General features: G+C 46.3%; 1 protein-coding gene across 1 annotated transcript in view; it reads right to left on the reverse strand.

Moving 5' to 3' along the window:
• The window catches only part of LOC138472557 (synaptotagmin-15-like), a 492,423-nt gene that overhangs the window by 238,256 nt on the left and 229,067 nt on the right, over nt 1-25,100 (reverse strand). The window contains exon 3 of the mRNA XM_069610789.1: nt 19,609-19,751. Within this exon, the coding sequence (XP_069466890.1) occupies nt 19,609-19,751 (143 nt within the window). The remainder of the gene's footprint in view (nt 1-19,608; nt 19,752-25,100) is intronic.

Consider the following 25,100-nt stretch of genomic DNA (forward strand, 5'->3'; position numbering starts at 1 on the left):
TGTCTTGCTCATTTGCATCTAAGATATCTTTGTAAATAAATACAGGTTTCTGAATATGTACCATGTTAAGGGGATGTTAAACGAGTCTTTGGTGGAGTCTTTTATATGGAGCTTAATACATGTGTTTACCCTGTTTCTCTGCACTTACAGAAGCACACAAGATGATAAAGTAAATTGCTCAGAATCTCACGATGTGGTCATGTGGTGAAATCAAATAGAGGTTTTAGAGTTCCTCAAATTATATAGGGCAATGAGGCCATATATTAAGTGTTTACCTAGACATATTTTCAAAGCACGAACAACCTCTGCTGCACCCCTGCTCCATCCTCCAGTACCCAAGATTTCAAGATTCATAAATTGTAAGACCTATCTGGATCACATATGATCCAGGCACTTGGGCACAGAAGATTGACACATTTTTATAACACTCCTCTGCCGTCAGGCTTTCTCTGGGCTCCATCCGAATATGAGTTCTCAAATGTGATACCAATCACAACACTTACCTGAAATAGGTGTGACCTACTTTAGGAATGGCTGGATGAATAGGTTACCAATAGGAAGGTTGTCCTGTGTCTCTACTGGTGTGGGGCCTAGAGAGAGCAAGCTGTAGTGGCCCTGCATGCTTTCCACCAAAGTTAAAAGTTACACCAAACACTCTCTGACAGGGGGCACTTGAGAGCCCGAGTAAGATGACTGCTGGTTACGAAGCTCTGAGATAAGCGAGCAGGCTGCTTCACTATTTGCCTGTTGAGGTATGAGCATATACGCTCTAAATATTGACCTCAGGGCACAGAACCGGTAGGACAGCTATGGTTCAGATCTGGGGCGGGTCCGCTGATTGCAGTTCACAAAAACGCAGTTGAGAGCGGCACCAGTTCTTCAACCGGGGAATGCTGGAGCAGGCATCTGAGATCAGGCCACCGCGGGTGTATTACCTGCTACTCAGACACCCATGGGAGAAACATCTGCTTGTTCGTCGATCTGAGCGCTGTGGGTGAGACATTGACTTCAGCGGCAGCTGATGGGCTGGGGGGTGACCTGCCTTTGTGCTGCGGCTTGGCTGTTGAGGCTGGCCCGTGTGATCCAGTTTTTCCAATTAGCATGGCGGTGCGGCTGTGTGCAGCGTTGATGGCCCTAACCTGAGGGGGAACGTATACACCAACTTCAGAGCCAATTGATGAAATGCATGATCTTGAGGGGTAAGGAGCTTTGGAAGCCAGCTGTGACCCTACTGCTACATGTTTACCAAAGGAAAGGAAACAGGAATAGGAAAAATAATGACAATGTTTAATAACTTAAATAAATAAAAGAACCTATGCCCATCAGCTCCACATGCAGACTGGGCCAACAAGTCTTATGAAACCCGCACTTGTGACTCTGAGTTAATACCCTGGGGTGCATCAGCAGTGGCTACACTGCTCATAATAGCCCTTCTACATATGGAACTAATCAATCTTGCTTGTAGATGTGGTTTGCAAATGTGCAAGCGCCTTAGGCAGGCCTATGACGCAGCAAGTTCTTCTTGCTGTAATGCAATACTTCAGAACAGCCGAGGTGGTGGGAAGTATGGTGCTTGGTGCCTAGGGGCTGGATGCACTTTCATATAGGGGACTAGAGACACAGTGGGCTGCATGCATTGTTGTGACCCTGGGATCCATAAGCTCTGCATTGACTCAAAGTCTCAACCACCAACTGAATAATGATTACTGAGGATATGCCCCTTGAAACGTCCAAATCTGAAGCGGAACATATTGCTTGAGGACACCAATCACGTATTAAGATGTGCAGATCATCTAAACAAACAAAAAATGGCCTGCCTGTTTCCATTTCCTTCCCACTCTCCCCCTCCCTTCCTTATCTATGTCTTAGCACTTGCACTATCTGAAATGTCGTCAGGCCGAGTATGATAGTTAATTTCATATCCTTACTGTTCATGGCCTGTAAGAATGACGTCGTATTTTCCCTTGTTCCCTCCCTGCCTTGACGCGCTTTGAAACACATTGTGTATAGGCGCTATATAAATAAACTATCATATCATATCATATCATATCATATGTCACATCACAACTACAGATGATCCTTGCAGAGATGAAAATTATTGGTTAATGCAATGGAACTGTGCAAGATACAAAGAAGGTATTAAAGGACATTAATGGCTGGCTTAATACATAAGCAGAGAGCACTACAGAAAACGAGCAATGTATTAGTGCATTAGAAGACAACCGTGAATCCCTGTTGGCAGAGATTGATGCAATGATTCAGCCGGTACAGCAACTGGAGGCCAAGGCTGAACATCAAGAAAATAGATTCTGACATAACAACCTTCGGCTCGTCGGGATTCCTGAAAATGCTGAGGGAACAGATATGGAGAGATTTTTGTAAGGTCTATTTCAAGATAAACTGAAACTCACTGACCCTAAAAATTATAAAATAGAACGGGAGCTCAGGGCCCCGATTCCAAAACCCAATGCAGGAGAACATCCTTGTATCATTAGCCTCAGACTACTCAACCTCTAACACAAGTTGGCCATACTTAAGGCCTACCGCGCTGCAGGGACGATATTATGGGGTAATGCCACAGTAGGAGTCTTTAACAATTTTTCTGCTGAAGTTTCTAAATGCAGAAGGGATGTTAACCCTATTTTTGAACTCTCAAGGGTTCCGACCTCCAATATTACCTAACGTTTCCAGCTACTTTGTGAATTCAAATAGATCAGCAATTGCACACGTTTGATGCCCCTGATGAGGCATGGACATTTTCTGCGACAACGAGATCTAGTTCCTACAAATGATATGCCAGCACAATCGGAGGTAGTCCCTACATCCTCGCAGGATCCTCGACCACACCAGGATGACGCTGCCCGTACCAAGTGGAAAAAAGTTGGCAGATCACTTAAATGCTCTGATCACACTCAAGATAAAAGACTGAAGAGATGATGGGGTCCTCTACTAGACGATAATGGATTTACAAGATTCCAATGTTGTGACTATGGATATAATTTTGAACTTATAATGCCACGTGCCTATGCCGACATCACAGACCTTGTTGGACTAAAACCTAATACTGACCTCGACACGTAAGCCTCCTTGTGCACAGAGTGACTATGTAAACTTCAACGCTGCAGATGTTTGCGACTTACACTTCAGAGCAAACATGTCATATTACGACCCTTGATGGACAGATACAGTGCATCATTATAGCTTGTCTACCGTAACACATATTACACCCCCTTGCGAATTATGTCTTTATATTGTTCCAGTGTTGATAATTCTACCACAAGGTTGGTGTTAGGCAAAGTTTGTATGCAGTACCCTCAGGGACCACTACACACAACTAGGACTACAGGTGTAAGCAAAACCACCCTTTGGTATAAGGCTGTACCACACAGTTTTTGGTAGCGAGCTGAGCAGCCAGGCTTATCTCAAGAGGGAATGTGAGTTTGTAAGGGTGTTACACAAAGGTCTATAATTACAAGTATTCAGATAAACACTTACACTCAAGGTTTCTTGGTAAAACACTTATTAATTGAATACACAATCATTTATGAAGCATTCACTAGATGAGGCAACCAATATCACACTAAAATTATACTACAGTACTGATTACTAAGCAGTTGAGTTCTCTTGAAGGAGGAGCAAAATAGCATGGAAGTAGGAGCAAAAAGGCATAAGTTAATAAAACGAATATTACAGTTACTCTAAAACAGTGCAAATAGTTTGAGTTTACCAGAGGAGTTGATTCAATGCAATAGGTAGGCCAAAGTCAATGGACTAGTGTCTCGTATAAGTAAAAATGGTTCCGGTATTTAAAACGGAAAAGTCTTTGCCACGGTTCTTAGAAGTAGTTCACGAAAGAAAGGTTTGTATGTCGGGTCACAAGCTGACTAGGCCTGCAAGTTGCCAAAGTTGTACGCACTTTCGCAGTGAGAGGTAAGTTCTCTCGGTCGGGTTGTCACAGTACCTTATATTGAAGAAAAAGATGCAGCTGAAGACTTCTGTTCCTGGCAGTTCCTGCAGATCTCGCTGTTCCTGAGCCTCAGTCATGGGGACAAGAGGTAGAACGTCGGGGGACTCCTGCACTGCATGGGGACTGGTCGCAAAGCTGGCAAATTGGCAAATCTTCGATTCTGGTTGCTGTTCTTTAAGCACACAAGCTGGTGTCCTTCTCCCCAGTTATCCTAACCAGCTCCCAGAATGGTATCCAGGTGGCTTACGAGTTGGTCCTACCAACTTAAAGGAAGAAGTCGTCCTTGAAGGACTTCTCTGTCGAGGTGAACTTGGCGATTCGGACCTGCAGCAGGGCTCCACCATACAAACCAATGGTCCAGTAGTTGCAGCAGCCGTCCTCTTCCAGCTCGTCTTTGGTTCTTTCGTTCCAGTGATCGACTCTGCTTTCCAGTCCAAGAGACTCGCCTTTTAAACAGTTTTCTCCCATTCATTCCAGCCTAGCTGCCACTCACCCAGCAGGGCGGCTGTTTTCACTGGAGAGTCAGCCAGCCAATCACACCAAAGTGCATTTGGGTCTCCTAAGAGAGTAAGTACAGGGAGTTTCGGGTACCTCCCTCACTTCCTGCCCACCACAGATACTCAGGCACCAGAGGCAGTCTTCAGTCCTGAAGCCCGCCAAAGGCATAGAAACAAAGGGACCAAACCTAGTTTGGCACGCAGAGACAAACACTAGAATGACCTTTCCAAAAAGAAATGGCGAAAAAGAAGCCCGGTACTTGTTTAAACAAAGGGGGTTCAGACGCCATCTTAAAAAACATGGCTCCCGTGTTTTTTAGCTACCAGTTTTCCCGGTCGGGAAAAATCATGGTAGTTCATTGTAAAACCACTGCTTCCAGCCATTTCAATAGGAAAGGGTAGCATTTGACTGCTACATGAGTTTCTAGACATAGGGGATACTAGGTAACCCCTCCAGTGCTCTATTGTAAGATAGTGTGTGCTGGGTCTAGGAATTTAAAAAGACTAGTAAAGTCAATTTAACTACACATTCTCTGGGAAACAGTAGTTTATCTCAGAGAAGGTATTTAAACCTTGGGACAGCCTAAAAAGGCTTTCTTGTGACACGACACTGAGGGTGCTGTGTGACACAAATAAAAAAGATGATGCCTATGGAGTTGTCTAAAACTCCATAATCAAAAGAAATAAACACAGAACACAAACAGAATTAAAAAGTTCAGAGTCCCAAAGTTCAGCAAAAGAGCTGGGGGTCTCTAAAGTAGAGAGGAATTAGCACATTTTGAGAATTCTCCCTCACAGTTGGGTCTCCTACAATGTGGAGGTTGAGTGGTAGGTTGTAATAGGTCTCCACTGTTGACTCCTGCATGGGTTACTGTGTTGTTGTAATCAGGCCCCAATGTTATTGCTTATGTTTTTTTGTATGGTGAAAACTCTCAGTGCATGGGATCTATATGCGTACAAATATGAAGAGCTAGCTAGCCTCATATGAGGACAAGCTTCCTTTGGGATTGATGTCGATTGATAGTACATAGGGTTCAGGAATTGATAAGCAATATGATGTGTGTTCCTCTGATATTTTACGCTTAGTCTTTAGTCGCAAAATGATTTTGTACACAAAATGATTTCGCTTAATTGTATCACCCTTAATATCCAAGGATTAGGACACCCCATCAAACATCACAGACTGCTTAGTTATAGGAGAGACTTACAGAGTGACTTTATCTTCTTACAAGAAACACACTTGGATGCAAGGGAATCTGCTAAACTGGTTAACGGGTTGAGTTGGTGCAGCGGTCCACTCGCCATAGCATGGGAAACAGGGTGTCTCAATAATGATTCAAAAACGATTACCTGTTACAATTTTGGATCCCCAGACCGATAAGGAGGGCCGATCATGGACTGCTATTTCAACAACATATCACATTCCTAAACATACACACACCCACCAATGATTCCCCAGGTTTCGTTATGTATACCTTTGCAAGATGTGCTTCTCTCCTGGGCCGACTGACAATTATAGGGAGAGATATTAACATTGCCCTGGACCCCAGGCTGGACAGACAGGGTACAGACCATACATCACCTCACATTCCCAAAAAGAGCATGACACTTCGCACCCTGATGAACAAGCTAAGGTTGAATGATGTATTGCAGTGTACACATAAAAAAAACAGGGACTTCACATTCTATTCAAATCTTTATCACAGCTACTTGAGATTAGATTATTGGCTGCTATCGTCCAATAATTTGCACATGGTTGATAGTTGCGATATTCTACTAATCGTTAGATCGGATCATGTGGCAGTGACAATGAAAATCGTATTTCCAATCGATGCCCTTTGAACCCCCTCTTGGTGACTCAATTTGATGGTTCTCAAACATGCAGACATTGAAGAACTTCTCACACCGGATACGCAGAGGTTTTGGCAAAACAACATAACTGAGAAGTTCATTGCATATAGATGCTGGGATGCATATAAGCCATATTTACGTGGGGAGAGCATATCACAATGGGCCCATAAACGTAAATCATGGGGAGTAAGCACAACAAAATTGACCTTGGAATTGTGAGATGCAGAACGAACATATAAATAGACACATGATCCCACAGTACACACACAGATTTGTCAAATCTGTTCTGAATTTAAGCATATAACTACTGTACGCACAACAGAAAGCCTTCACTAGATGGACCCAAACTTTTTACACAAGGTGCCATAGGCCATTTCACATGCTGGCACTGGCGGTCAAGGGCAAACAAAGTAAGCAAGCGATTAGCTAGATTTGAGCCAAAATGGTTCCCTTCTAGTCAGAGATGTTTCTATTAATCTTCGGTATGCTGAATATTAAGAATCACTATATGCCTCTCCCCAGATAGAGACATTACTCAAGTTCAGGCCTTTTAACGACCTCTGAGCCTTCCCCAAGTATCAGCCATGGATCTAGAAATTCTCAATGTACTCATTATGGAGGATGAGGTTGTTAAGGTCATCATGGCATTAAACAACGACAAGGCAGCTGGCACTGATGGCAAACTGATAGACCTTTGTGTTAGGAAAGATTTCGTAATTGTAGGTAATTTTCCTTCCATGTGGCAACCCCTAAACTTTTTGCTGTTGTTTTTCACCTTGTTCTTGACTTTGCCAGAGAAGTGCAGCCTTCTGCCGCACTCCTCTGGGCTTTCGCTCCTTTTCTTACTGGGAAACTGACATGCCCTTAAGACAGTCAGTACCGGGGAACGCTGTTTCCCGTAGTTTCTTTTATCATGTTGCGGCTTTAGTACAACATGACACAAGAGGGCACTGTAAGCTAAGTTACAGCTCTCTTGGGTCTCTAGCCTTCTACAGGCCCTAGATACTCTTTTAGGATGGTATTTGATCGGTGCAAGTCATTCAGGGACTGGAATGGTGGCAGCGACCGATTTGTGTATTTTGAGCTCCTTTTGGCGTTCTGAGCGCGTTTTTCGCACTGAACCCAAAATGGTGGCCTGGCTCCCAAAATGGCCAGACCACAAGGCTCCTTTGTCCTGTCCACTGACCGTCTTGCTCCCTTCACCTTCCCCAGGTCGAGCGACCCGGGGCCTTCCTTATTTGGGCATGTACTTTCCCGCGAAACGTGGTTGCTTTCGCGGGCTTCTACATGTCGTTTGTGTGCCTCCACGGTGTGGGCTGGGATGTCTGGTCCCAATACACATCCTGGGTGCCAGAGAGTCTAGGGTGGTGTGAATGCCTGGGACCACCGTGGTCCGTGATTGGTCCACGTATGGTATGTGTGTTGATGAGCGGATCTCCCATTGGCTCCCCTCCGTTTTGGCGCGAAGGGAACCGTGGATAAGAGGGGGCTGGAAACACCACTACCATGTCGATCTCCTGAGTTCTCACGAACGAAGGAATACAGGAGCCAAGTATCCTGCAACCAAGAGGCTGGACCGAGGAATCGCTGGTGACCCTCTGAAGGAATCCTCCTTTGCACTGCTGTCGTCCTGTGAAACCCTTTCCTCCTTTGATCGGACCAGAAGGCCTGTACTGGTGCTTTGACCTTTGGAATAGCAGGAACAGCTATTCCCGGCGGCTTCATCCTCTCCTGCCAAGTAAGCCTTCGGAAGTGTCTCTGGGCCATCCAGTTGACTGACCAGCTTACAAGGGGGTCCTGCTCTGTAACCGCCGCCAGGTTGTGTTGTATTCCGAGTCCTTGTCACTCTCCCACGCTTCGTACACTTGGCGTTCCCAAGTCTGAAGGGAGGAGTGTACATTTGGCTCGAATACACACGGCCGCTCCGTTGTCCTGCTGCGGCAACAAACTGTGCCGGTTTCGTCGATTGGGACGTCTTTTTGCTCTACACGACTACGAGGCGTTCCCTGCTCTTCTGAACCTGCCAGCTGATGAAAATAACGTGGAGAAGCCTGGGTCTGCTTGCTTCGGGGACCGGTGAGTAGTTTAGCTAGGATCTGGTCGCCCTCCTGCAGTATCCCATTGCTTTTCCCTGCTGTGTAAAAACAGCACCCTTTTGCCGTACTCGCGCTCTGCTTCTGCTCGCTGTGGAGGCTGCGCTTGAGTTGCGGAACCTGTTCTCCTTCTGCTGTGCACTAACCCGAACTGCCTGACTTCCTCCGAAGAGCTTCTCCTTTTGCCCGTTGGCACCGGCGTGGCAGGTACTTTGAGCACAAGGCTCCACTCTTCGCAGGGCTCGGACTTCCATCTAGTTAGGTGCCTCTGAAGGCGAACTGAGTCTAAAGCGTTATCGCACTGCCTGTTTTCCTTCCCTTTCAGGTGGACTACATATTTCGTGCTTATAATGCTAGTGACTGTTGTATTTGTATATATATTGTGTTGATATGGTATGTGTTGGTTTAATATTGTGATATTGTGATTTTCTCGCTACGGTCATTGTTTTAAAGGCCTTAAAATAAATGTGTATCTATTTTTGATATAACAACTGTTTGGAGTAGTTTGTAAGCGCTCTTGCTTTGTGTGCTCATTGCAGGCTTTCAGTCACCCTCACCCCTCTTGAGACCTAGTCTTGACCGCCGCGATCGCTACCTTGATTGGTCTGGCTTGTCCAGAGGTTACCCTGTTCCAAGTAATTAGGTTGGCCTTCTGAACTTCTGCGCCACCAGGACAGAGTTCAGAAATCCGTCTTAACAAATTGGTGTACAGCGGTGGGATACGACTGAAGGTATCCAGTGTTGCGCTCGAACTAAGGCATTTCGGGTTATTCCAACCAGTACACGTAGTGAATTGTTGTAGTATAACTTTAAAAAGGCCATAGTCCTATCAAACAGTATGGAAACAAATACCTTGTTAACTTTAAATGCTTCCAAATCAGAAACGCTGAAAAAGATGTGTGCGGAGAGAGGTGTTTCCTCTCAAGGCACTAAATTGGAAATGATCCAAAGAATCGTGGCGTGGCAAGAAGCGCAGCTTGACGCTATAACTTCTGAGGACAGTGCGGAAGGTGGTGGGGCTGCTCTCACTGGTAGAACCGACGGTTCTGCCGCTGCACTGATCCATCGCGACCACGAGGACAGGGAGGATGTGATGTCTAATGTTTCCTCTGCCAGTGTTGATGGGGAGGCTATGCTTGAATTCAAGAAGCAAGGGCTGCGGTTTAGGCAGGAGGAGCTTGAATTCAGCATAGCCAAACTAAAAATCGAACAGGCAGAAAAACAGAAAGACAGGGATCACCAGTTGGAACTGGCCAAGCTTCAGGTTGCAAATGGGTCTAAGGGTCCTGGACATGGGTCTGGGGCTTCCTCTCATCCACGGTTTCCGAAAGATCTGCTCAGTGTGTATGAAGAAAGTAATGACATTATGGACTGGCTGAATGCGTTTGAGTATGCATGCGAAGTTCAAGAAGTTGACAATGCTGATAAGATTGCGTGGTTACTCAGCAGACTGCCCCATTCTGGCTGTAGTGCCATTATGGAAATGTCGAAGGCTGAGCGAGCTGATTTCGCAATGTTAAAGCAAACTCATTTTAAAGTTTGGGAAGACTCCGGCCCAATATTTGAAACGTTTCAGAGAGTATAAGAAAAAGGAAGGTGGTACTTGGGTATCTTATGTCGCTGAATCCTTGAAAAATTTAACTGGCTGGGTCGAAGGTTATAAGGTTTCTACCTTCGAAGGCATGATAAATCTTGTCATGCTGGAACACATTTTTGCTTCTTCTTCCCCGGAGCTTAAGCAGCATTTGGCCGATTCGAAGGAGATAGATCCTAAGAAGCTGGCCATTGCAGCAGATTTATGGGTGTCACATCGAGTGTCCCATAAGGACAAAACTCATCCTGGTAAGCAGGAGGAAGGGAAAAAGTCCAAAGATGTGGAGGGTGGGGAATCTGCTAAATCTTCTTCCCATAAGGGCCACAAAAAGAAAAACAAGGGTAAGACACAAGAGAACTCACAGGGTAGTGGAGGTCAGCCTCTGAAACAGAACTCTGGTTACAATAAGCCTCCCTACGTAAACAGACCCACTGGGGCTTGTTTTTCTTGTGGAGCAACTGACCATGTGAAGGGGGATCCCCGTTGTAAGGTTAGACCTTTGGGGGTCCACTCCGCTAATCTAGCCTTCTCCTCCTACGAGGAAGAAGAGATTACAGGAGCATCCTTCTCCTCAGACTCATTTCCCAGCGGAATAGAGGCTGAGGTAGTTTTAGTGTCCCTGGGTTCCTGGGAGCCTAAAGTCGCAGAGGCTTATGCTAGGATTCCGGATAATACCAAGCACTACTTTAAAGACAGTGTGCTGATCAATGGAGTGGATACTCCAGCTCTTAGGGATAGTGGGTGCAGTCGCAATGTAGTGGATTCTACCTTGGTAGACTCAGAGGAAGTTGCCAGAGCTACTCTGATGCCCACTAAGTTGGCTGACGGCCCCCTCCGTATGTTTCCCGTAATACCTGTAAATCTTACTTTAAATGGTACAGCAGTCAGGATTCCAGTGAGCATTCAGAGAAACGTCCCGGGAAAGGTCTTGTTGGGTAATGATCTCAGAGCTTTAGGGCTCGTAGGAGATACTGCCGAAAGACCCTACACACGGTCTCAAGCACGGGCAGCATTGGCCAAGTCCAATACGCCGCCCCAGCCAAAGGGGAAACCCAAGGCGAAAGGAGTCTACAAGTCAAAACGAGGGAAAGAGAATATTCCCCCGAGCTCGCCTACCACTGCGGTGGAGGAAGTTGGTCAATCGCCCGGGCCTGACGAGGAGGTGGTGATGCCTGAAGTATTCGACCCCAACGATCATCCTGAACTAAAAGTCTTGTTAGTTGAAGGAGGTCCTGATAGGGACGAATTCAGTTAAGGCCAACGTGAGTGCCCATCTCTGGAAGGCCTAAGGAGACAGGCCTGCTCCCAGCTTGAGGGTGAACCTCCTGGGAAGCATAGGATTTATTGGGAAGGTGGACTCCTGTATAGTGAGCCCACAGAGTCTACAGAAGGAGACCATAGGAAGTTGGTGGTTCCCCTTGCTGTTAGGCCCTTCCTCCTGCAGTTGGCGCATGAAGTTCCCCTTGCTGGTCACCTTGGTATGAAGAGGACCAAGCAAAGGTTATCCATGCACTTCTACTGGCCCAAGATGGGGGTGCAAGTAGAAAGTCACTGCAGGAGTTGTGCCTCCTGCCAGTTGTCTGGTAAGGTTGGCGCGACAATCCAAGCATCGTTGGTACCGCTCCAGTTGTGGGGGTACCATTTGAAAGGGTAGGGATCGACATCGTTGGTCCCCTTGACCCGCAAACATCCTCGGGCAATAGGTTTATCCTGGTGCTGGTCGACCATGCAACCAGGTATCCTGAGGCCATCCCATTGAAAACTGTAACTGCCAAGTCAGTTGCAAAAGCTTTACTCGGCATATTTACTAGGGTTGGCTTCCCTAAAGAAGTTGTGTCAGATCGTGGCAGCAACTTTATGTCGAAGTATATGCAGGCTATGTGGAAAGAATGTGGGGTCACCTACAAGTTCTCTTCTGCATACCACCCCCAGACCAATGGTCTGGTGGAACGTTTCAACAGAACGTTAAAGAGCATGATTGGGGCTCTGGAGGAACCTCAGAGAAGAAAATGGGATCTTCTTTTACCATGCTTACTGTTTGCCTACCGAGAGGTACCACAGGAGGGTGTTGGCTTCAGCCCCTTCGAACTTCTGTTCGGTCATCCCGTACGGGGACCCTTAGCCATCGTCAAAGAGGGAAGGGAGATGCCCACTCCCCCTGTTACTACCAACGTAGTTGATTATGTGCTAGGGCTCAGAAAACGGATGGTACTTCTGATGGGCTTGGCTAGTGATAAATTGAAGGCAGGGAAAGCGCTGGTGAAACATTGGTACGACCAGAAAGCTTCCCTCATCAACTTTACACCTGGTCAGCAAGTCCTGATCATGAATCCCATAAGGCCTCGAGCTTTACAGGACAAATGGTCAGGCCCTTACACAGTGGTGGAGCCCCTGGGTGAGGTGAACTATTTAGTGGACCTTGGAAGGCCCGGACAGGCTCCAAAAGTGTTTCACGTGAATAGGCTGAAGGCTTTCGTCCCAAGAGTCGAAATCGCAGCACTGCTACTGGCTTCAGACGTTGAGGAAGTGGAGTCTGAACCTCTTCCCGACCTGTTCCAAAGTGGTCCTTCAGATTGCTCCTTTGAGGGTGTCCGAGTGGCCCCTCACCTGACTTCTGATCAGCAGGCTGAGGTGAAAAGTTTGCTTAGGCAGTTTTCCCCCCTGTTCTCACAGTCGCCTGGTTTGACACCTTGGTGCAAACATAACATTGACACAGGAGACAGTGTACCTACCAAAAGTAGGGGATACAGGATGTCAGATAAAGTACGGTCTTATATTAAGACAGAGGTCAACAAAATGTTAGACCTTGGGGTGATTGAACCCTCTAGTAGTCCTTGGTCCAGCCCAGTGGTGTTGGTTCCAAAAGCAGGCACTTCTGAATTGAGGTTCTGCGTGGACTACAGGGCTCTGAATGCTGTCACCAAGACAGATGCACACCCCTTGCCTCGAATAGATGAGCCGGTGGATACTTTGGGTGCCTCCAAGTACCTCAGCACGTTTGACCTCACTGCTGGCTATTGGCAAATAGCTTTAGCAGAACATGCCAAGGAGAAGACAGCATTTTCTACTCCAGACGGCCTTTACCAATTCCGGGTAATGCCGTTCGGGTTGAAGAATGCACCTGCCACTTTCCAGAGGCTTGTGAATCATGTGTTGAATGGGTTGGACGAATTCTGCCTTGCATATCTGGACGATATAGCAGTTTTCAGTGCCACCTGGGAAGACCATGTGAAACACCTCGGGATTGTGCTCCAGGCTCTTCAGAAAGCCCACTTGACCATAAAGGGTAGTAAATTCCAGATTGGACAAGGCTCAGTGGTTTACCTTGGACATGAAGTAGGTGGAGGGAGGATACAGCCTCTACCCAGTAAAGTACAAGCAGTACAAGACTGGCCTACCCCCACTACGCAAACCCAAGTGAGAGCCTTCTAAGGACTCACGGGGTATTACCGCAATTTTGTGGCAGACTATGGCACCATAGCTGCTCCTCTGACTGCCCTCACAACTCCGAAGAAACCCAAGAAGGTAACTTGGACCGACGAGTGTGAGAAGGCCTTCAATGGCTTAAAAGACTCCTTGTGCCAGGCCCCTGTCCTTAGGGCCCCTGATTATCAAAGACCTTTTATCGTGCAGACGGATGCCTCTGACACTGGGATAGGAGCTGTACTATCACAAGTAGATGAGAAGGGTAAGGAACACCCTATCGGTTTTATTAGTCGCCAGCTTAAGGACAGAGAGCTCAGATGGTCCACGGTAGAGAAAGAATGTTTCTCTGTTGTGTGGGCCCTAAGGAAGCTGAGGCCCTACCTCTATGGGACCCACTTCACTGTGCAAACTGACCATAAGCCGTTAAAGTGGCTAATGAACATGAAGGGGGAGAATCCAAAGTTGCTTAGGTGGTCCATAAGTCTACAAGGCTTCGACTTCACTATTGAGCATAGGCCAGGTGTCCAACATAGCAATGCTGATGGGTTGTCCAGAATGTTTAACCGACCTGAACAAGAGACTCATCCAGGGGTGGATTAGTTCCCCCTGTCCATAGTCTGGGAGGGGCGAGTGTTAGGAAAGATTTCGTAATTGTAGGTAATTTTCCTTCCATGTGGCAACCCCTAAACTTTTTGCTGTTGTTTTTCACCTTGTTCTTGACTTTGCCAGAGAAGTGCAGCCTTCTGCCGCACTCCTCTGGGCTTTCGCTCCTTTTCTTACGGGGAAACTGACATGCCCTTAAGACAGTCAGTACCGGGGAACGCTGTTTCCCGTAGTTTCTTTTATCATGTTGCGGCTTTAGTACAACATGACACAAGAGGGCACTGTAAGCTAAGTTACAGCTCTCTTGGGTCTCTAGCCTTCTACAGGCCCTAGATACTCTTTTAGGATGGTATTTGATCGGTGCAAGTCATTCAGGGACTGGAATGGTGGCAGCGATCGATTTGTGTATTTTGAGCTCCTTTTGGCGTTCTGAGCGCGTTTTTCGCACTGAACCCAAAATGGTGGCCTGGCTCCCAAAATGGCCAGACCACGAGGCTCCTTTGTCCTGTCCACTGACCGTCTTGCTCCCTTCACCTTCCCCAGGTCGAGCGACCCGGGGCCTTCCTTATTTGGGCATGTACTTTCCCGCGAAACGTGGTTGCTTTCGCGGGCTTCTACATGTCGTTTGTGTGCCTCCACGGTGTGGGCTGGGATGTCTGGTCCCAATACACATCCTGGGTGCCAGAGAGTCTAGGGTGGTGTGAATGCCTGGGACCACCGTGGTCCGTGATTGGTCCACGTATGGTATGTGTGTTGATGATTGGATCTCCCATTGGCTCCCCTCCGTTTTGGCGCGAAGGGAACCGTGGATAAGAGGGGGCTGGAAACACCACTACCATGTCGATCTCCTGAGTTCTCACGAACGAAGGAATACAGGAGCCAAGTATCCTGCAACCAAGAGGCTGGACCGAGGAATCGCTGGTGACCCGCTGAAGGAATCCTCCTTTGCACTGCTGTCGTCCTGTGAAACCCTTTCCTCCTTTGATCGGACCAGAAGGCCTGTACTGGTGCTTCGACCTTTGGAATAGCAGGAACAGCTATTCCCGGCGACTTCATCCTCTCCTGCCAAGTAAGCCTTCGGAAGTGTCTCTGGGCCATCCAGTTGACTGACCAGCTTACAAGGGAGTCCTGCTCTGTAACCGTCGCCAGGTTGTGTTGTATTCCGAGTCCTTGTCACTCTCCCATGCTTCGTACACTTGGCGTTCCCAAGTCTGAAGGGAGGAGTGTACATTTGGCTCGAATACACACGGCCGCTCCGTTGTCCTGCTGCGGCAACAAACTGTGCCGGTTTCGTCGATTGGGACGTCTTTTTGCTCTACACGACTACGAGGCGTTCCCTGCTCTTCTGAACCTGCCAGCTGCTGAAACTAACGTGGAGAAGCCTGGATCTGCTTGCTTCGGGGACCGGTGAGTAGTTTAGCTAGGATCTGGTCGCCCTCCTGCAGTATCCCATTGCTTTTCCCTGCTGTGTAAAAACAGCACCCTTTTGCCGTACTCGCGCTCTGCTTCTGCTCGCTGTGGAGGCTGCGCTTGAGTTGCGGAACCTGTTCTCCTTCTGCTGTGCACTAACCCGAACTGCCTGACTTCCTCCGAAGAGCTTCTCCTTTTGCCCGTTGGCACCGGCGTGGCAGGTACTTTGAGCACAAGGCTCCACTCTTCGCAGGGCTCGGACTTCCATCTAGTTAGGTGCCTCTGAAGGCGAACTGAGTCTAAAGCGTTATCGCACTGCCTGTTTTCCTTCCCTTTCAGGTGGACTACATATTTCATGCTTATAACGCTAGTGACTGTTGTATTTGTATATATATTGTGTTGATATGGTATGTGTTGGTTTAATATTGTGATATTGTGATTTTCTCGCTACGGTCATTGTTTTAAAGGCCTTAAAATAAATGTGTATCTATTTTTGATATAACAACTGTTTTGAGTAGTTTGTAAGCGCTCTTGCTTTGTGTGCTCATTGCGGGCTTTCAGTCACCCTCACCCCTCTTGAGACCTAGTCTTGACCGCCGCGATCGCTACCTTGATTGGTCTGGCTTGTCCAGAGGTTACCCTGTTCCAAGTAATTAGGTTGGCCTTCTGAACTTCTGCGCCACCAGGACAGAGTTCAGAAATCCGTCTTAACACTTTGTAAATGAATGGTCGACCAAATGGCTCCTAAACTAGAGACAGCATTCTCAGAGGCGGTGAAAAAGGGAGACATGCCGGACTCCACTATGCTTGCAAGTATAGTGGTTTTTCACAAGAAGGATCACAAACCCACTGAATGAAGCTCATATTGTCCAATATCATTGATACATTTGGAAGCAAAGATCCTTGCGAAATGTTTATCCAGACGCTTAGAACAGATTCTGCCCTTAACTGTCCTCCAGGACCAAAAAGGGTTTATTCTAAACTGCCACTTGACAGATAAAGCACACCGACTTCTCCATATTCTCGCAGGGTTGGTGGGATCAGACGAAGCAATTCTATCCTTAGACGCCGAAGAAGCTTTCGTCAAAGTCAGGTGGGACTACATGTTCACAGTATTGGAGAAATTTGCCCTCAAGGGACAAATTATACAATTGATAAGGTTACTCTATTATAGCCTTTGGGTGGTGGTGGTCACTAATGGACATAGGTCCGAACCCTTTTCTCTGCATGCTGGAACACATCAGGGCTGTCCACTTTCTCCTTGTTTATATGCTCTTGCGATTGAGCCGGTCGCTCAGAAACTAAGAGATGATACTGAAGGGACAGGTATAAGCAAAGGGGACAGAGAACATCACATTTCGGTGTATGCAAATTACCTCTTATTGCATATTAGTCACTGCTCCACTTCTCTCCCACAGGTGCAAATAATATTACGGGAGTATGGCCCGGTGGCAGGCTACAGTGTGAATTGGGATAAATAAGAGTTCATGTCCTTACATCGTGTATCCCCTGGGACCAGGGCGGAATGGCTCCTTTTCGACTACAAGATCAACACATTAAATATCTGGGAATATATATAAGCACGGATTCAACAAACTTAGTTACCCTCAACTATCCTCCGTTACTTGCTAAAATCAAGTATGATATGGCTAAATGGAAGAACTTACCAGTATCACTCTCTGGGAGGATAAAAGCAGTTAAAATTAATTCCTTTCACAAACTGACGTACTTGGCCTCCATGATCCTAACATCTCCCACAGCAAAATGTTCATTAAGTTTGATAGGCATGTGACAAGATTTATCTTGCGTGGAAAAATAACTTGGCTCAACAGATCTATTCTGCAAGCCACTAAAGCAGACGGAGGCCTGACACTTCCGTCATGGAAAGAGTATTATCTTGCTGCACAGGTATGTTTCTCAAAAAATCTTTGAGGTGGCAATCTTTAGAACTACAGATGTTACAGCCAAATAGCTCACAGGAGATGCTTGCATTTCCACTGGCTAAGATACGCAAGGCTTTGAAAAAAACATCCTCTTATGGGATCCACTCTTTCTCAATGTCACAAGATGCGTGCGCTTACTGGAACTGACATACGCACAGTCCCGCCCTGGATCAGTATTAGAGCATTATTGTAATTTGGCCTAAAACATACGATACATAGCAGGCGAACTACAGAATAGCAACATATATGGGTTATGGATCTCTTTGAAGACTCTGAGACCCTTAAATTCGATGACGCAAAACACATATTAGGCCTTGCTGACACAGATTGACTTCAATACACAGCTTTGCAATCAACAATAAATACTTTGATTACTGCAGGGACGTGCAGTCGAGAGCTCTTGACCTGTGAAGCAGAGTTAGGTCGGGATCTTACATCATTCCCCAAACTTAAGACTTTCTATGAACTATGTATCCTGAACAACCTTCACAGAAACATAACATTTGCCAACTGTTGGGCAGAAGACGTAGCTATCACACCAGATGTGGAGATATATATGTTTTTTCTCTGGGATTAGGGAACTCTCATTAAATACACACAATAGATCATTTCAATTTAAGATCCTACACTCCTACGCGTTTGTACAGCATGGGACTAGCTCAGTCCGCCGACTGCTGCAAGAAATGTGGCCAACTGGGCACTATGGGCCATATGTTTTGGACATGCCCAAAAATAATTGAATTGTGGTCCCATGTCCTCACGCATACACGGTTCAACAATTACATTGTCACCGATGATCATATTTAGTGCTAAAGCTGAAGAATGGCCCGATGATGTGATGACCAGAAAGCTTATGCATTTTATGCTGTTCGCAGCTAGGAAAATCATCCTATTGCAGTAGAAATCTGAGTCCCCACCAACGAAGAACCAATGGTTTATTTCACTGTCTAGGCTATGTGGGTTGGAGAGAAACAGTCTTAGGCAATTATCAAGGTCCCCACAGGCTCCGATTTATGATATAATTTAGTATTCGAACATCCTATAAGAAAGCCTACCTATGCATATGCACCAAGCTCTATACCCAAAACTATACTGTATTTCAACTGCATTGAGGGAGAGGTGGGTTTGTTTGGGGAGGGAAAGAACAGTAGCATGTTTACAGCTTTTTCTGCAATTGTACAACAATTGGCTGCTTATGGTTTTTAATGGTTTTTTTATGCCGTTTGATCTTCTCTTTGCTTATGTTGTTTTTGTTAGAATAAAAAGGATTGAATGGCACAGCCTTAGTCACAAAATGTGCAGCCTTCTAATTGCCCTCAACAGACTCCCCTGGTTGATACCTCATTCTGCTGCCCAGTAGACAGTGAGATGCTGTGATAGCCTCACCAATGTTCTCCCTCAGAGCCCTGAAGTGAGAGGATCCTCATTGCAGTGTAAATCCCAGGAGACAGCGAGGTCATTGAAGAGGGCAGGGATTTAAACGAGTACTTTATGGGTATCAAGGAGTCTTAAGCTCTCAGTGGAAACATTACAGGCTTACCTAGATGAAAGGATTTAAAAAAGTTTTATGTAATGGTGGCTTGGGCCTTACAAGTAAGTACTGGGACGAGGAAGAGGGACGTGGAGGAAATGGTCGTTAATGGTGGAAGTGTTTTTCCGGCTTGTAACTGCACCGCTCTGCTCTGGAAAAGACACTTGCTTCTCTTGGCCAGTTATCTTCAGCTGGCGGGCCGTTAGCATCCAATGCAGCCTGCACACCGAGGATTCATTGCCTTAGTATTAATGCTTGTGACCAGCAATTTAGTTAAATAATTACACTCTTACACAGATCGATGTGCTCAACCCTGACAGAACGGGCACAAATGTATAACTATTGAGGAAATGAACTGCACCTGGAGTATCTTTCTTTCCATGGAAATAGAAAGCCCTCCTAGTCCCTCTATGCCACCTGGCCGCAGACACTCCCAATCTCCTTACCTGCTTGTCACTGTGCCCCACTTCCAGGGCCGTATAGTGAACACTGGATCTAGAAAGTGGAAAAGCTTTAGCTGATCCTGTGGTCACTGTTTGGGCCAGTCAGTGGCCCATGGATTTGCCGACCTACGGTTGGTAAAGAAGGATTCAACAAATCCATTCAACAAATCAATCTTTGCCAAATATGGGTTAAGACGAATAGTTTCATAGAAAATCTTTTACACAAATACATAAATCAGTCTACACATACCCAACGCGTGGAAGGAAGTTCGGGGCAAATACTCAGGGGCAACATAGGGCTCACTGTCGTCTTGAATCCGCTCTCCATTCTTCAGATTAACCCAATCTCGCCTGTGGAATTTAGGGGGGACGATGAATGGTACACTTTGTTTCCTGCAAACAAAGCAAAACCTTTAGGCACCATCATTAAGTCATATACCGTAGCTATAAAAAACAAAATGCTTGAGTTATTGTTCACCTTTTCCCAACCTGGAAAAATGTTCAAGGCTCAAACCCTCTGAGCTTTTAATCAGAAAACCAAATTCACTAGTGCATAGTTATGCTTAAAGCTCGACAGTGATAACAGGGCATTAAACAGATGTTAATAGACGGCTTAGAAAGCAATGCATGAGATCTCAATGATCTGTGACCTAGGTGTGACAAATCACCTTCCAGGGCACCAGTGGTCCAAGGAGGAATATCGGTTTCTAAACCATCAATCAACCCCACACCTCTAGTACACCACAAGGGATCCGAACAGATTGGAATACAAGTAAATTATAAGACCTCCTTGTCCAGTTTTGGTAACGTGGACAGAACAGCAGGCTGGAAGCAGTCCAGCCCCTAATGCTTTCAGAGCGTTTAATCTGGCGTTCTCATTGACCCTCGATTGTCCAGCCGCTGTGACTATTTCAGGATCAGGAAGATCATGACCCAACAGACATGGGACATGGATGAGTCTTTCACCGCTACAGCGCTGGGTCATTACACCTCGCCAGCTGAACACTACTATCAACAAGGGGCATGTAACTCTTACCAGCAAATCCACTTATGCCCAAATCATGCCCATCAATATACTGGCCTGGCTATAACCACTGCTGGGTCACAGAAGTGATGCTAACCGTGGTGTCTCGGGCCTCAGGAGTTTTGTGTCCATAAATGTACATGTGCTCTAAATAGAGTTGAGTATTATTGGGAACTGGGGTCTCTTCTGGAGATCCGGTACTGTTCCCACTCAGGGTAACCAATCCACATTCGGCCCCTCCATGGCCTAATACGAAATCATCCTCTGAGACGCCTTCAGTAATGATGGCCTCCTCCATGAGTCCAACATCCACTATGGGTTGCTTGGGTAACCCCTTGCAAGCAGGATCCCCTTTCCTATGGCCCATCTCCTTACACACAAAACAACCTTTGGGTGGTCAGAATGCAGGTGTCCCATTGTTAGAGGTGTCTGTGCTCTTCTTTTCGGTGTGAATGGCCAGACTAGAGTGTAGGGGTTTCCCTTCACTCTTTTAGGGACCTGACTTTGAATAGGATTGGGTTGGACCTTCCCATCCTCGTTTACTTTTTTGTCCGAAGATTTCTCTTCCGGTTTGTGTGTGCTTGCCTGAGTCTTTTTCTGGACTTGATTACTCACAAACCTGTCGGAAGCCTTTGCAAGCTCCCTAGGGTCTGTGATAGTCTTGTCCACAAGATGCTGGTGTAGGTCAACCTCACAATTTTTCAACATATGCTCACATGCAATCAAATTGTACATCTGTTTAAATGTGTCAACTTTGTTACCAGTCACCCACACGCTCAGATATTTAAACAAGTGTCTGAATGCTTCAAATGTCTGCCCACTTTTCTTTCCGAGCTCTCTGAAGCTCTTGAGATACTGTTCTGGGGTTTTACAGAACTTCCTGAGGAGGGCTGCCTTCATGCTCTCATAAACGGGCCTTTCCTCAGAAGCTAACTGAAGAATTGCATCAGTCAATGGTGTCGGTAAGCGACTCATCAAGGCTGCACCCCACATTACCTCATCTACCTCCTGCAGCTGGAATGCCATTTTGAGCGCTACAAACCAGTGAAAAATATCTCTCCCCACTTCATAAAACTGTACTAAATCTTTGGGGATGTGCTGTCAGGGCTAATCCTGGACACACTGGTTTGAGCCACTACTGCTGTTCTCGCTAGAGGCAGACCTGTTGGCCTCTTTCTGCTCTTCAAGCGCTAGCTTGTGCAACTCTATGGTGACCATGTGCCAATGTTTCTGTTTCTCTAGTGCTAGTCTCCTCTCCTCGAGCAGGAGCTTTCTAGCCGCTACCTCATTAACAGCCGGAACAATTACTGGGCCACTTAGAGACTGTGCTGAAGCCTGGGACCTGCGGGATGCCACACTCACCCCTGTCATCACTGACACTCTTGAGTGATGAGTAACCACATTTGCCCCCCGGCGGGATGATTGGTGAGAAAAACTGCTCATGCTGTCGTCCTCATCATTTACCCCCTTCCCGAAGTTCTTGTCCGTTCGGGTACACAGGGCTTAGCCTGTCTCCTGGGGTCTTCTCTCCAACCACCCTCACTTCTACACAAGCTTGGAGGCTGGTGAACAACTCAGGTTTATTCACCTTAGTGCTGTGGGGAAGTCCCCTCTCTTGACATGAGACGCGCAAGACATCCTCGCTCATGCCTTTTATACTTTCCATGTCAAGCTCCATGACTATTACTATTACCTAGCAGTGACTAAACATTGCCTGCAACAGTACTTTTATCTGTTGAGTGTCTACGCTGTGTTCAATGCTCCAACTGATCCGACTGCTTGCCACCAATGTGACAAATCAACTTCCGGAGCGCCAGTGATCCAGGGATAAATATTGGTTTCTAAACCATCAATCAACCCCACACCTCTAGTACACCAGAAGGGATACGAATAACTTGGAATACAAGTAAATTATAAGACCTCCTTGTCCATTTTTGGTAACGTGTACAGAACAGCAGGCTTATCTCTGCAAGGTTGTGGATCGTTGGTTAGTTGCAACACAGCGAAAATACAATTATTACCCAATAAAAGGGACTGTCCAGCCAATGCTGAATAAAAATATCTACTTTTTTATTACTACAACAGACAGTTCTAGCACACTACAATTATAACCCACACTGTAAAGGACAGACAGTTTCACAAAGGAAAGGGATGCACTCTGGATACTGACAGGAGGGTAGCTGGTAAAGCAATCAATCTTACTGTTCAAGGTTATTTGGTTTCAACACCAAAGGGGCAAAGAGTTGTAACTGTCTGTAGGGGCCTTCTGAGAAGGACCAAGTGGGGAAGAACCACAATGTACCTGGTGCTGAAGAAGTTCTTGGTGCTCAACAGCATTGAGGCGGTTCCAGAGTGCTTTGTAGCCCGTGAGACAGAGTTAGTGGCGGGAGACAGCTGCGGGTACCAGGCGTCAGGCAATTCAGCAAGCGAGGCTGGACAGACATTTGTAGGCTGTCTGGTGCGACGGCCCGGGCCAAGAATCGTTGTCTCTGTGCCGGTTGGCAGATCTGGAATGTCGGCTGGGGCGTCTCAGATGGCTCTGGTGACTGCGGTGTGAAAAACTGACTGTCTTGAAATTGTCCTTAAAAAGATGGACGCTGGATGATACTTGTGTGGCACTCGTTCTTAGCTTCTCCGCAGGAATCATGTCTTTTCAAGGTGGACGGCCCAAAGCTCTGCAGAGTGTTAGCAGGCAATGGCCTTGTCCTTTGTCCAGAGACTCTCCGGCACTTCTCACCTAGGAAGCTTGCTGTCAGAACCTAGTAGGGCACACTGTGTGCTGGCTGGGTACCAGTTCTGGGGCTGCTGGATGTCCGAGTCCAGTATCTCCCTCTGTTCCCTGAGAGATGTTTAGGGGAGGGATCTTGCTTGCCTCTTGGAACTCCTGGCCTTCCTTCACTGGCAGAAGATGTAAGGTAGACTGTACCTTCAACTCAGGACAAAATGAGTCCTTCTTCTTACTCCTTGCAAAGTCTTCAGATGATCTGATCATTGAGGGCTACAGCCCTCTTTTAAAGCCAATTGGGCCCCATCAATTGGTATAGGCTAAGCCCATCTTAATGAACCAATCCTGGGTCCCCACCAACAATCTTCAGTGATGGTTCAGGTTAGAATCAGGGCGCTTGGCAACAGACAGGGGAAGGATGACAACATATACTTCTAAGTCCCACCCATCTTCCTGTCTGCTGTACATCAAAGTTTCTCCCAAATTAACTGAGCCCTATGCAGCGCTTTGTCACAACATGGGCTGCTTTGAAGTAGGGGACTGCAGACTTTCGTCTTACAATTCACATACTTCCCTGGTCTGAAAGGAGTGGTTCCAGACAGGACATTCACTGACCTTTTGAATCAAGAATTGGTGTTAGTTCCAAGTTGACACATTGCATTACAAAACGGTGTTGGTCTCTGGTCTCCATTGTCACTTCCTGCACTCAGGCCTCCCTGAGGCCTGCTAATTAACATTCTTCAGTATTCGCCATCACCAGCGAGGTATAACAATGGAGATGGAAATCCATGGGGCCTTGAAATGCTAATCAGGATGCCCACGGCCAGATGATTTTGATGTACCCACAGCTGTCAGGTGTCAGCTACACATGACAGGGGAGGGCGGGGCTGGTAAGCTGTGTCCTCCCAGAGTGCATGACTATTTTTCTGCTGTGCGGTGAGCATGAAAAATATGTGCAGGAATGGCCCCACATATTTTCTGGAGGTTGATCTCCCTTCATTCATTCTTTTAAAAATAAACAAAAAATCAAATAGCCCAGGCGAGCGCACTCTCCCTGTGCGGATGGTCAAATTCCTCACACTAGGTCCTCATTATGATTTTGGGTGGAATTAGTAATTTGTTTACCGTTCCCACTGGCTATTTTTATGATAAATAAGCAACACTACAATATTTGTGAGTTGGGGATTGGAAGAATGATCATTGGTGGTACTTACAACAAATGCATTTTTCAGTGGGAAATACCTGCAGGCAAGTGCTGGATGATGTATTCCCTCCTTAACTAATTTGGTGAAAAAAGAGACAACAATTCCATTACCGCCTGTTTCCTCAATTACCACCATGTTTTCTCACTTACCACCAAAACGAGGGCCTAAGAGGAAGGATTGGTAACATGAATTGTTTTGCAAATACATCGCTGTATTCAGGGATCACATTGTGCATTGTCAGATTTCTGGCCACACCGATTCACATATTGACTGTTCCCATGGAAATTGAAAATTTAATTATTAGGTAATTCGGTATTGTTATGCAAAGATATGGAGCCTGATTAGGAGTTTGGCAGAATTACTTGTGGCAATTCTGCAAAGCTCATTTTCCGATGCAACCACTTGTCTTGGCAGTGTATCTGTCATATTACGAGTAGTGGGTTAGCAGTGTTAGTCCTTATTTAAGAGTGTGGCTTGGAGAAATTATCACCAGTGGAAAACACGTCAGTGACGATTTCTCCCTTTTTATTGATGTAAAAACTCCACATAGCAGGAATGTGTAAGTATGTACATAATAACAGCACACCCAATATTGCCACTTTTTCCCCCTTCCATTGAACTCTTAATGAGGTTGTTGGTCTTATAACGCTGAGTTGGTTGATAATCAAACTTTGATGAATAGTAAGAAAATGCTTCAACTTACCGTGGTTCTTATAAAACTGTCTGTGGAGTTGTCCTTTACATGGACTGTTGGATGTAGTAATAGTTATTTGTCATCCAAAAACACA

The sequence above is a fragment of the Ambystoma mexicanum genome, chromosome 8, assembly GCF_040938575.1.
Source record: "Ambystoma mexicanum isolate Mex_15411 chromosome 8, UKY_AmexF1_1, whole genome shotgun sequence".
Classification (NCBI taxonomy): Eukaryota; Metazoa; Chordata; class Amphibia; order Caudata; family Ambystomatidae; genus Ambystoma; species Ambystoma mexicanum.